The sequence below is a fragment of the Myotis myotis genome, unplaced genomic scaffold, assembly GCF_014108235.1.
Source record: "Myotis myotis isolate mMyoMyo1 unplaced genomic scaffold, mMyoMyo1.p scaffold_m19_p_2, whole genome shotgun sequence".
Taxonomy (NCBI): domain Eukaryota; kingdom Metazoa; phylum Chordata; class Mammalia; order Chiroptera; family Vespertilionidae; genus Myotis; species Myotis myotis.
Window position 1 is genome coordinate 178,423,961 of NW_023416324.1, and position 13,384 is coordinate 178,437,344.

The window sequence follows — 13,384 nt, forward strand, 5'->3', positions numbered from 1 at the left end:
CTGTTGAACACTTTAGCTCAGACACCTGTCTTCCCAAATCCTAATGCCAAACTCATGTCCCTCTCTTGGATTCCCGCTCCTCCATGGTCTCAGAGCCTCTGGTCCTCTGCCCTCCACTCACCTGCCTCGAAAAGGGAGAAAAGTAAACCTGTACTGAAGGCACATTGAACAGTCCTGGCGGTCACTGAAATCTCTCTGCAAGCTCATGGCATCCTTCCTCCAAACTTACCGCCTTCAATAATATATCATAAGGAGGAAAGGATCGTTCTTCTGGAGGTGGAAGGTGTGGCCAGGGATGGTCAGGTAAGAAGAGCAGCAGGCCTGTCGTATAGCAGCTGCTCAGCAAGTATTTGTTGGATGGATGATGGATGGGTGGATAGATGAATGATGAACAGACAGATAGATATGCTGACCACAGGAATGCAACAGGTAAAAGAGGAGTGGGGGTAGAAGTAGAGCATCCCAGATTTAAAAAAAAATACAAAGGCATGAAATCAATGTGTCCCAAGAAGGAGAAGTGGTTTGCTATGCCTAGAGCACAAAGCTGGGGGAGTAAGAGTGAGGGTTAGAAAGGCCACATGGAGGGCCTTGGAATCATGTGCAAAAGAGTCTGGGCTTCATCCTGCAACAAGGGGAGAGACATCAGCGATTTCAGCCACAGATGCGCAGATCATTCTGGGTGCAGCGTGCAGGCTGGGTGGGTTGAAGGCGGCAAGTGTGAAGGAAGGAGACTGGTCAGGAAGCTGCAGCACCAGTCCCTCAGGGAGTGGTGAGCACTCAGACAGGAAGAACAGGGGTGCAGAGGACAGGACGGACTTCAGAGCTATTTGGGAGCAAGACTTAGTGGCCAACCAGTCATGGACTGAAAGTAGGATCCAAATGATGTCTAGGTCTCCAGCATTCAAGACCAAGGACAACTCTGAGAAAGAGGATAGATAGCTCATTGAGTCCGGAGATGTTCTGAGTAGAAAAAGCCAGGTCAGAATGGGGTGGCCAGGTCTTCGGCTCTAGAGAGAGCTGATCTGGAGGCATCAGCTCAGAGACGGTGGTTAGACACAGATGTGCAAGACAGTGAGGAGGAGAAGCAGCTTTCGGAGAAAGAAGACAGGAGGGTCAAGCAGAATCCTAAGAAATGCCAATGACTAAGGGGCAAATGAAGACAGCGATGCTAGTGAAAGAGTGAGGAAGGGCAATCTGAAAGGCAGGAGGACAGCCAGGGTAGAATGGTGCCCAAGAAAGCAAGGAGGAGCAGCTGCAAAAAAAAACAACAAGTTCAAATACTCAAAATGTCACATAAAATCAGGGCTAAAATGTGTCCACCAAGAGTGACACCAAAGAGGTCACTGACAACATCGCAGTCATAATGGGTTAACAGGAGATCAGACTGCAATGTTGAACTTAGAGGGAGGTGTAGTAGAGATGATGAGCATAGAAAAGTTTTTAACAAAGCTTTAATTAAAGGATGGGATGACTAAATGAGGACACATTAGAGGGACAATTTTGTGGTGTGTTCTATTTTTTTTTTCCTGATTATTTTAGAGAGAGAGGAAGGGAAGGAGAGAGAGAAACATCAATCAGTTACTTCTCATATGAGCCCCCACCAGGGAATGAATCCGAAACAGGCATGTACCCTAATCAGGAATTGAACCCGCAGCCTTCTGGTGTATGGGACCACACTCCAACCAACTGAGCCACCCGGCTAAGGTGTGGTGTGTTCTTTTTTAAGTTGAGAGAATAAACAGCCAGAAGAGGGAGTGGTTGGTGGTGTCAGGAGGAGTGGAGTGAATGAAGGAGCAGTTTCCCAGGTTGGAGGAAAGAGGACCAAGAGGACAGAGAGAACACAGCTTTCTGCTGAGATGGAGGGACTGGATGCAGATGAGTTCCCAGGGGGCAAGAAAGGAGCTCGAGGAGTCCCTGTCCATGGGGTCCCTGTTTTCTCAGTAAAGTACAAGCCAAATCCTTTTCCGAGAATCAGGAGGAAGGAAAGCATCCGGAGTCTGGAGTGGGAGAGGGTACAGACTAGGTTTGCTGGGCAGTGATGGGCCCAGCAGAGGGGGAGGCCAGGAACAGGACAGGGTCGAGACCCCTTGCAGTGCAGGCTCCCAGCGGTGTGTGCATGAAAGCAGAGGATGTTGCCAATGGCACGACTGGTAGGAGTTCTGGAGGACAGTTAGGGATGCCAGACACAGGCGTGAGGGTCAGTGGAGGGTATTGGGGATAAGAGAATGTTTAAAGCCAGGGGTCCTGATACACAGGCTCACCAAGCAGGGAAGGGGCTGCCTGGGCACATCACAGGCCTGGAACTGTCAGTGTGAGAACAACAGATCCACATCGGAATAAATGAATAGAAGGGCTAAGCCGAGAGAGGGTCGTGGTCAGAGTGAACTATTTAACCTAATATTTCGGAGGCAGAGCTAACTGTACGAGATTCCCAGCATCCTGCAAAACTGCCACTGCCTCTGCGGCTGTGAGCAAGTTACCTCAAGTCTCTGGGCCTGTTTCATTTGCACGCCGCCCCCCAACCCCCGTTTTGTAAAATCCATTCAGCGGTTCTCAACCTGTGGGTTGCGACCCCTGAAAATACATCCTGCATATCAGATATTTGCATAACAGTAGCAAAATTACAGTTATGAAGTAGCAACGAAAATAATTTTATTGTTGGGGGTCACCACAACATGAGGAACTGTATTTAAGGGTCACGGCATTAGGAAGGTTGAGAACCACTGCTTTATACTAAGAAATATGTGGAACAAAGCAGACTTCACAAGAACTGCTATGTCCCGACTAACAGGAGTAGTAAATGTAAATCATACAACATTAGGCCAACATTATCATTGAGTTTATGGCTTATCTGACCTTCTGGCCTTTCTTCCTCCTCTTCCCCCTACTGTCCCCACTGTCTAATTTTGGGATCTCTCCTCACTGTCCAAAATAAACAGAGGACATGTTAAGTAGGCTAGGGGGAGAGATTACATGAACTTCAACTCAGCACTGATGAGTTAGAAGATCCAAGATAGTCTGCAAACTATTAGGGCTAAAGTGAAAGTTGAACAAATGCTGCTAAATATAAAATCAACATTTGAACATTAAAAACATCCCCAAACACCACCGATCACATTAAAATGCATAAAAAATAAAAGCAGTTACAATAGTTACAAAAATTACAGAGACCCTTTTAAAAAGCTAACTAAATGTGACTCCTTTACTGAAAATTCCCAAATATTATTGAAGGACATAAAGGAGCCCTGAATAAATAGAAAGGTATGCCATGTTGAATAAATAATAAATATTCATGAAGCACCTAGAGCTGATGACACAGAAATGAACAAAACAGACAAAAACACCTGCCCTCACAAAGCTAACACAATGACGTGGATTACAGCTTAGTCTACTTACTGAATGTGATCCCGATCAAAATTGCAACAGGATTTTTTAAACGAGATGAACTGACTCCAAAATCCACAAAGAAAAATCAGTGTCAAAACCCAGGAAAGTTCTGGGGGAAATTTACATGGAAACAGTGCCTGCATTACCAGATATGAGGCTTGTCGCACCAACGCAGAGAGAGAAAAATAAGATCAGCAGGAAAGAACTGAGCCCCCAAACAGGCCCGAGTGGTAATGGCGAGTTAAAATACAAAAATGATGGCTCTGAAAATCACTGGGAAAGGCTGCACAACTCTCGGAATAGTGGGACAGCTGGCTATCAACATGGAGAATAACATGTAGATCCCCACACTTCACAGAAATATAAAAATAACTTACAGGTGGATTAAAGACCTAAAATGTTAAAGTACACACACACTTCTAAAAAAGTAAAAGCATTTAAACAAATATCTGTATGACCTTGAGTCGGAAAACAATTTCTCAGACACAATACAAAAAGCACAATTTGCAAGAAATGTTTAGTATATCAAATTTCAAAACTTCTATTCTATAAAATAATTCATAAACAAAGCAAAAAATTGCTCAGCTGGCATGGCTCAGTGGCTGAGCATCGAGCTATGAACCAGGAGGTTGAGGTTTGATTCTCAATCGAGGTACATGCCCAGGATGTGGGCTCAGTCTCCAGTGTGGGGTGTGCAGAAGGCAGCTGATCAATGATTCTCTCTCATCATTGGTGTTTCTGTCTCTCTCTCCCTCTCCCCTCCCCTCTGAAATCAATAAAAATATATTTTAAAAAAACAACAAAACAAAAAGTTTTTATATCTAGAATGTGAAGAAAAAAAGCTAAATAAAACTTTTAAGAAAAAGGGTACGCCCATAGAGAAACAGATCAAAAATATAAACAGGCAACTCAGAGAAGAGAAAACCAGAATGGCCAATAAACATAGAAAGATCTTCATCTCTCACAGAAGGAAATGCCAATATTACAAAGGGTATTACATATGTGTCCATTTATCCCCCCGCCCTAGACAGTCCCCTAGCCTCCCCTATCCCCCAGTGTCTTATGTCCATTGGTTATGCTTATATGCATGCATACAAGTCCTTTAGTTGATCTCTTACCCCCCTACCTCCTGCCCCCCAACCCTCCCCGGCCTTCCCACTGCAGTTTGACAATCTGTTTGAGGCAGCTCTGCCTCTGTATCTATTATTGTTCAAAAGTTTATAATGGTCTCTATTATCCATGAATGAGTGAGATCATGTGGTATTTTTCCTTCATTGACTGGCTTATTTCACTTAGCATAATGCTCTCCAGTTCCATCCATGACGTTGCAAATGGTAAGAGTTCCTTCCTTTTTATAGCAGCATAGTATTCCATCGTGTAGATGTACCACAGTTTTCTAATCCATTCATCTACAGATGGGCACTTAGGCTGTTTCCAGATCTTAGCTATGGTGAATTGTGCTGCTATGAACATAGGGGTGCATATATCCTTTCTGATTGGTGTTTCTGGTTTCTTGTGATATATTCCTAGAAGTGGGATCACAGGGTCAAATGGGAGTTCCATTTTCAGTTTTTTAAGGAAACTCCATACTGTCTTCCATAGTGGCTGCACCAGTCTGCATTCCCACCAGCAGTGCACAAGTGTTCCTTTTTCTCCACATCCTCTCCAGCACTTGTCGTTTGTTGATTTGTTGATGATAGCCAGTCTGACAGGTGTGAGATGGTACCTCATTGTTGTTTTGATTTGGGAAATGCCAAATATTTAGATGTTACTTCGCAACCATTAGATTAACAAAAGGAAAAGTCTGACCAAGCATGAGGCTATGGAAAGCCAGGAGTTCACCTAAGGCAGGAGCATAAATTGGTACAACCAACCTGGGGAAGAACCTGTAAATACCTAGTAAAAGCAAGGAGAAGCACAGCCACAAGCCAGCATTATCGCTTCCACACAGATTTCCTTAAAAAATCCTGCACATGTACTCCCAGGATAAAAGGTTAAAAATGTTCATTGTTGCATTGCTGATAAAAGCAAAAAAAAAAAAAAAAAAAAGAAACAGTCTAAATGTTCATTAATAGGAGAATCCTACATAATAAAGAGCTAATATGCTATTTAGACCAAGAGCAGAGCAACCATTCAGAAGAAGCCAGGGCTGCAAGGGCCGAGGCAGTCGGGGCTATGAGGAGCAAGCCCCCTGCACGAATTTCATGCATCAGGCCTCTAGTAGAATAATAAATGACGAGCTAGAATACCAACTAGTAAAATGAATTAAGTACAACCAAATGCATCACAACATGAACAGATTTCAAAAAACAATGTTGAAAGGGAAAGCTTTACACAGAATCATAGGCAACAGTATGATGGTATTTATCTACATCTTTAAAACACACAGTCATCCCACATATAGAAGATGAATACCTATAATAAATAGTGACATGCGTAGGAGTGAGAAACAACAAATTCACAGCTATGGTTACTTCTAGGAGTGAGGGAAACAAAAGGGAAAAAATGAATCTGAAGCAAAAATATCCAAATATTTTTTATTTCTGATTTTTGGATCCATGAGTGTTTCTACGATTATTTTCTGTACTTTTCTGTATTTTTTTTTTCCAACCCATATCTTCTTAACTCCAAGCAGAGGTTCAGAGGAAGAGAGAAATAAAACTGGGTAAGGTAAGATTTGGGGGGAATCTATGACTTTCTACAGACAGTCCTGTTGCTGTTTCCCATCATCGAGGAGAACCAGAAGTTAGGCGGGCACAGTAAAGTCTCCATGTGATTCACACACTAAGGCAGTGATGGCGAACCTTTTGAGCTCGGCGTGTCAGCATTTTGAAAAACCCTAACTTAACTCTGGTGCCGTGTCACATATAGAAATTTTTTGATATTTGCAACCATAGTAAAACAAAGACTTATATTTTTGATATTTATTTTATATATTTAAATGCCATTTAACAAAGAAAAATCAACCAAAAAAATGAGTTCACGTGTCACCTCTGACACGCGTGTCAGAGGTTCGCCATCACTGCACTAAAGACAACATCACAAGAAAGATACCCAGGCAGTTCTCTCACCTCTCGCACGTGTCTTTTCAGGTGCATGTATACACTCTGTCCAGTTTTTCGAAAATGTCTTTCAACGTGCTCCCTTCCAAAGGCCAAAAACGTATTCATGCAAACATAGAGTCCACCTTCAGAATTCTAGAAGAAAGAGAGAGGTTACAACATTAGCCAAGAACGCCTCACCGAGCAGTCTACATACAGAGTACGGGAAGGGGAAGCAGGGCGAATGATGAAGACAAAGCCGGGCAGGGCCACCTGGCTGTCAGTCACTGCGGTGGCCCCAGTGGCTCCACAGCCACCAGTGGCCACGCCGCCCCAGCCCGGGCTCCAGTGCTCCGGGACAACTAAGCATAGTCTCATAGCGTGAGACCCTCAGAGGCCCAGGGAAGGAAACGTGTTTGTCTGACTCTCCAAACTAGGGTAAATGGCAATAAGAGACAGGAGGAAATTGGTAAGCGATGCAACTACCATCGCTGTAGTGATTTATCAGGCTACTTCCTCATCTGCCAATGCAGTTTCCTTTCAGCAGGATCTTCAAAGATACCGTTCTTTCTTTCTTTTTTGGTTGTTGTTAATCCTCACCCTAGTGCAGTGGTCGGCAAACAGCGGCCCCTTGAGTGTGGCTCTTCCACAAAATACCACGTGTGGGCGCGCACATAGAGTGCGATTGAAACTTCGGGCCACACTGAAGGGGCCAAAGAGCTGCATGTGGCTCTCGAGCCGCAGTTTGCCAACCATGGCCCTAGGGTATATTTTCATTAATTTTTAGAGAGGAGTGGAAAGGAGGGGGAGAGACAGAAAGAGAGAAACATCGATTGGTTGCCTCCCACAGGAGCCCTGACCAGGGCTGGGGATCCAGCCTGCAACTGAGGTGTGTACCCTTGACTGAATCGAACCTGGGACCCTTCAGTCCACAGGCCCGTGCTCTATCCACTGAGCCAAACAGGCTACAGCAAGATGTTATTCTTTGAAGATATAATTTTTGATGGTATCCATTGATAAGTTAAAATAATTTAATACTGCCGTAACCGATTTGGCTCAGTGGATAGAGCGTCAGCCTGTGGACTGAAAGGTCCCAGGTTTGATTCCGGTCAAGGGCATGTACCTTGGTTGCGGGCACATCTCCAGTAGGGAGTGTGCAGGAGGCAGCTGATCAATGTTTTTCTCTCTCATCGATGTTTCTAACTCTCTCTCTCCCTTCCTCTCTGTAAAAAATCAATAAAATATATTTTAAAAATAATAATAATAATTTAATACATAAAAAATAATTTAATAAGTAAATGCTAGAGGATGGAGTTCTATAATAATCATAACTACATGTTATTGCATGCCTAGTATGTGCCAGGTGCTTTACATATATTATGTCTAATCCAAACAATACTGCAAGCTGCTTATTATTATTTCCACTTTAAAGTTTTTTTAAAAACTAAGGATAAGTCGCTTGCCCATGTTCACACAACTTGGGAGTGTCAGAGTTAAATCTGAATCTTTTTCTCTTTTTATCTTCCTATGCAATATTTCAAATACTATTTCATTATAGACATAATGCTACAATGAATAGTCAAAAATATTGTTCACATTTTAGATACTTGAGTTTCTATCCCGTCTCATCTCCCCTTTTCTCTCAATCTGCTTAACATGCTTCTCTGTAAACTTAGCATCTAAAATTAGCCATACTGCCTCAATGGGAGTGGATTTTTATTAAGATCCTGTTAGTCACAGCCCTGCAAATAAAACAAAATACTTAAATGCCTGTCAGAATTGCCAACGAACATCTATCAAAATTCCTGACATTGCATTTTTTAAAATTGATATTGAATTCTTGGGGTGATATTGGTTAATAAAATTATATAGGTTTCAGATGTACAATTCTATAACACATTACCTGTATATTATATTGTGGGTTCACCGCCCCAAGTCAAGTCTCCTGTCATCACCATTTATTCCTCCCCCCTTTATAATGTCAAAACATGCACTGATGCTCATTACCAATATATGAAAAATCATTTTCAAAGTTCTAATAGCTCAAGATTGGTTATTTAAAAATTTTCTAATAAAATCCCCCAACATAGTATCTATGGTTTATAAGCCAGACATAAAGTCTTGACACAATGAGAACATTATAACAGCACTGGTTCAAACAGGTGCCTATTACTGTAGCATATACATTGCAAAAGTCAAGGAGGCAAAAGGCATAAAGAGGACATTATAGTCTATATGGAAAATCCTAACAAATATACACACAACTGAAAATAACAACTAGTAAAACTAATACATGAATTTAGCAAGATAACAATATGATAGTTTAATAGACAAAAATCAATTTCATGGGGGGAAAAAGAGGAACAACTTTAATAATCTGAACAATAAAGATTTAATTTTTTAAAAAAAAGAAAAAAGGAAAACCAAAAAAAAATAAAATAAAAAGAGCACTACAATTTTAAAAGGAAAAAAAATCAATTTCAATTTTATATTCTGGCAACAAATACTTTCAAATGAAATTTTTAAAACTTGACTATAAAATAGCCAAAAACCTCAGAATTTCGTAGCTGTGCTTCTGGACACATTTGTCCCTTAAATGAGATCATTTGAATAAAATTAGAAAAAATCTTCATATTACATTCATTTGATCAATAAGTAGGTAAATATTTCCAAAAGACTTTTTTTAAATAATAAACATATTCTTTTGCATAGTCATAACTCTTAAGAAAATATATTACAGCATCATAATGGTTAGTTATTCATTATTTCTATTACATGGAGCAACATATATTGTGATCTTTTTTTAAAAAAACTTCCATTCTCTTTCAATAAAATGTAATTCTGTTCAAAAGAAGGAAAACCAGAAGATACACTGGGGAAAACTAAGGCAGGTGGTTATACAGGCTCTGAGCTTCAGTATCTACCTCAGTACCAATAATCCCCACCTCAAAGGGTTTCATGAAGGCCAAAGAAGATGAAACACATTCTGCGCTGTAATGCATTACATAAATGTTGGTTATTATTCATTGGAAGCTAAAAGTTCTGTGTGCTACATGCATCTCCTATTATCTCAATTATTTTATAAGGGGGAAGTAAGCAGATGGAAGAAAAAAGTGAATCTGACCGCCACCCAGGCTAGTGGTAACAAATATTAATCTGTCAGAAAAATACATTAGGCAACTAGCGGGAGAGCCAAAAAAATTACTAAACAGAAGGGGGGAAAAAGGTTTAAGTGTAGACTAGCTACATAATGCAAGAGTTTATGGTCTTTAAAATAATCAGAAAGTCTTTGCTAATTTCATTGCCAAGGGTTTTTGACTTATTAGGGAATTTGATAAAAATGTAATATACCAAATATTCATTCTCAGTTTCTGGAGTCATTTGATATTGTCACAGAGTCCATAATCAAAGAGAAATATGCTATGGCACTCAGAGACGAATGGCCCCACGTAGGGAAGGATCTATGACCAACTCCCACAGGCATCTTCCATCACACACGGCCTGACCTCTGAGGCAGCATATGCCCCTCTGCTAGCAGCTCTGAGATGGAGGCACCACCCAGGAAACTTGCCAGTAATTCTAAAAATTCAGGACACACTGAGACAGAAAACACTTTCAAAGTTACCCCACACAGAACAAAGTGTACAGTCTAATGATGTGCACTTTCTTCCCTCTCGCCTTACTAATGTCTAAATATTGGTCCCAGAAAGACACTTTATTTCACATCCACAGTCAGCACTCCATGTCGTGCAGAGTTTCTTTCACTATTGAGGACAAGTCTGCTGACAAATCTCTCCCAATTCCTTTGTGACCAAAGCACAGAGAACGGTTTGTAGCCTGGGATCAGAGATAAGCTGATTGACTCTTGGGGTTTTCGAACCCTCAACCCCATCCTCTCATGAACCAGCCACACCCCACGAAAATCACTGCTTCGAGAAAGCACCATAAAGCACTTGCCTTCATGGGGCCAAGTGCAGCAAGCAATCGGGCAGGGCCTTCTGCACTGGCGCTGTGCTAAAGCTGAGGGAATAGGCTCGTATCGTGGCTTTTGTAATGAGGCCAGCAGAGTATACACAAGAAGACCAGTAACTGCACTAGACAGTAAAGACCAGGGTGAACCTCTTTCTTAATGTCCAATGTCCTTTGTCTCAAGAGTTCGTGCAATATGTCTTCAGAAGAAAATAGAAATTAAACAATTTTTTTAATCAGGCAGGTTTAGGGAACTGTACTGACAGTGAAATACAACTCAAAGAATAAGAGGAAAGAAACCAAAACGATATACTATTTTCAAGTCATGGTGGTAGAGTGATTTATTAAATAGATTACAAATGACATTTCTATATATTGGGTTAACTTTTGAAATAAATAGTAGCATAACAATGGAGATTCCAAAAATACATTAATTTCACATGGCAAAAGCTCTTAATATGAATGAGGGGGAAATCACTAATCAAAGTTACTGTTACATTGCCGAAACCGGTTTGGCTCAGTGGATAGAGCGTCGGCCTGCGGACTGAGAGGTCCCGGGTTCGATTCCGGTCAGGGGCGTGTGCCTGGGTTGCGGGCATATCCCCAGTGGGAGATGTGCAGGAGGCGGCTGATCGATGTTTCTCTCTCATCGATGTTTCTGGCTCTCTATCTCTCTCCCTTCCTCTCTGTGAAAAATCAATAAAATGTATTAAAAAAAAAAAAAAGTTACTGTTACATTTACACTTCAGAATTCAATCTAGATCCACATCTTACACCAAACACTCTAATAAGGTTCCGATAGATCCAAGAGATCACATTTTAAAAACTAGGAAAGAGCAGAATAGCATATTCATCCCACTTGTAAAGGGGAAAATAACTTCTAACCAAAAAAAATATAGAATCGCAAAAGAGATGGCATAGCTGAGTACAAATATATAAACACTAACGAACAAGTTTTACACCACAAAATATAACGAAACAAATAGAAAACCAACAATAACAGCATGGGTAAAGCTGTAAAGGACGATGAAGAAAAGCTTACATGCAAACTATGTAAAACTGATAAAATTACAAGATGTCAACATCCAGGTTCAACTTGGTAAGAGTTTTTTTTTTAAGATTGTTTAATTTTACAGGTGAGAAAATATTATACTCAAATCATCACATCCTCACCACCTCCTGAAGTAAGCACATTAAAACAACTTCCAGACGAGTGTACTACTATAAGCCAACTAAACTAACAAAAAAAAGTGTTATAATCGCACAGCCTAGAGCCACAGAAAAGTCTGTGTCCCGACTCCGACAATAGAAATTGATTCTGTCTTTCTACAGAGCAATAGCAATAACATTGTGACCTTTGACATAGTACTTCACCTTTGGGGACAGACCCTAGGGACCCAAAAGAAATAGAAAAAAAAACTTTTGTTTAAAAATATTCACGGATGTACTATTTAAAACAGGAAAAGTTAGCAATGGCCCCAAGTAGAGGAGCTAAGAACCTGTGACATATAAACACAATGAAATACTTTAACCTTATTTAAAATGGCGCATGTATGCATTGTGTGTAATGCGTGTAGAGCATAGGTATGGAATCGTATATGATGTGCATAGAAAAATAATGTTTATGAAAAAAGAGCACATGCTGATGACAAGGAGGAGGGGAAGGGGGGAAGGTGAGTCTGTACATTGACGAAGACTGAACTGAAAATCGGGTGCGATAAGTGGTTGTAGATTTATTTAAGTCCTTGACCTTGGGGCCCACAGCCTCACTCCCATTACCTCCACGCTCGATGTGAGAGAGAAACATTGATCGCTTGCTTCCTGAGCACACCCTCACCAAGGCTCGAACCCGCAACCTAGTCACGTGCTGTGGCCCAGAATCAAACCCACAACCGTTTGCTGTATGGAATGACACTCCAACCAACTGAGCGTCAGCACCTCCAGTGCTGTTTCTCAAGCTACAGCTGTGAAGGAGCAGGTTGTTTTGTCCGGTGTTTTGTTTCTATTCATTAGGGAAAGACACGTGGCCCCCTGCACAGGACTAGTTCCCAGCTCCAACCAGATGTGCACGTACTCACACGAGTAAGTCCCACAAAACCCACAGGGCTCTACATCCTGTTCAAACAAACTGGTCTGCTGCTCAAGCACTTGGAGGTGGCTGCAAAGTCAAGTTGCTATAGAAATTTTTAAGCACGTACTCTCGATGCTTGTACTTATCTCTTGGCCCAGTCAGCTGGCTTCCCTTTGAGTAGCCTTAGTCCAGGGCTGGGTGAACTGCCCAATCCTACGAGGGTCTCACTGTCAGGAAAGCATCACCTCAGGGACCTTGGGAACACCGGGTCAGGCCTCAAGCCTTCAGAGCAGCCCATCAAAGCCAGCTACCCATGTTGAGGCCTGCACAACTGTGGACGCCCCCAGATCCCACACCGGTGCAGCCGTCCACCTGCCAGCCTCTGCCCATGACCAACTCCCTCATCTCCCTGCTCATCCGCTGACAGCCCTTCACCCCAGACCACTTCCATTTCACCACTGTTAGCATCTTGCTGTTTGAAACCTGTAGCTGTGAGAAACCCAAGCTTCCTTCACTTGGGGCCACTGCATTCAGAAGCTGAGCAGCACAGCCTCTCCTGAGAGCAGGAAACTTGTATCACGTTCATTACTGAATTCCAAAGACGGTATCTAGTACCAAGCAGGAGTGAACATTGATGGGATCAATGGCAGGTTTGTGCAATTTGCTGTCATTCCGTTACACGGTTTAATTCTAACGGGTTCTCAGTGCCCCTTTTTAAACTACTCCCTGGCACAGGCTCCATTTCAAGTCTGGCGTAACTAAATAATGGGGAGCATCAAAGGAAAACTGGGCCTGGCCGGTGGCTCAGTTGGCTGGAGTGTCATCGTACAGCAAAAGGTTGTGGGTTTAATTCCCGGTCACAGCACAGGCCTAGGTTTTGGGTTTGATCTCTGGTCAGGGTGTATTAAGAAGGCAA

The 13,384-nt window shown here is 42.0% G+C and overlaps 1 protein-coding gene and 1 non-coding gene across 2 annotated transcripts in view; one reads left to right on the top strand and one right to left on the bottom strand.

Moving 5' to 3' along the window:
* USP13 (ubiquitin specific peptidase 13) overlaps nucleotides 1-13,384 on the bottom strand; it is a 120,460-nt gene that overhangs the window by 87,681 nt on the left and 19,395 nt on the right. Inside the window, exon 2 of the mRNA XM_036349063.1 lies at nucleotides 6,459-6,584. Coding sequence (XP_036204956.1) covers nucleotides 6,459-6,584 — 126 coding nt within the window. The remainder of the gene's footprint in view (nucleotides 1-6,458; nucleotides 6,585-13,384) is intronic.
* On the top strand, nucleotides 10,422-10,597 carry LOC118678067. Its single transcript, XR_004974735.1, has one exon. It is a non-coding gene; the product is annotated as a small nucleolar RNA SNORA81 (small nucleolar RNA).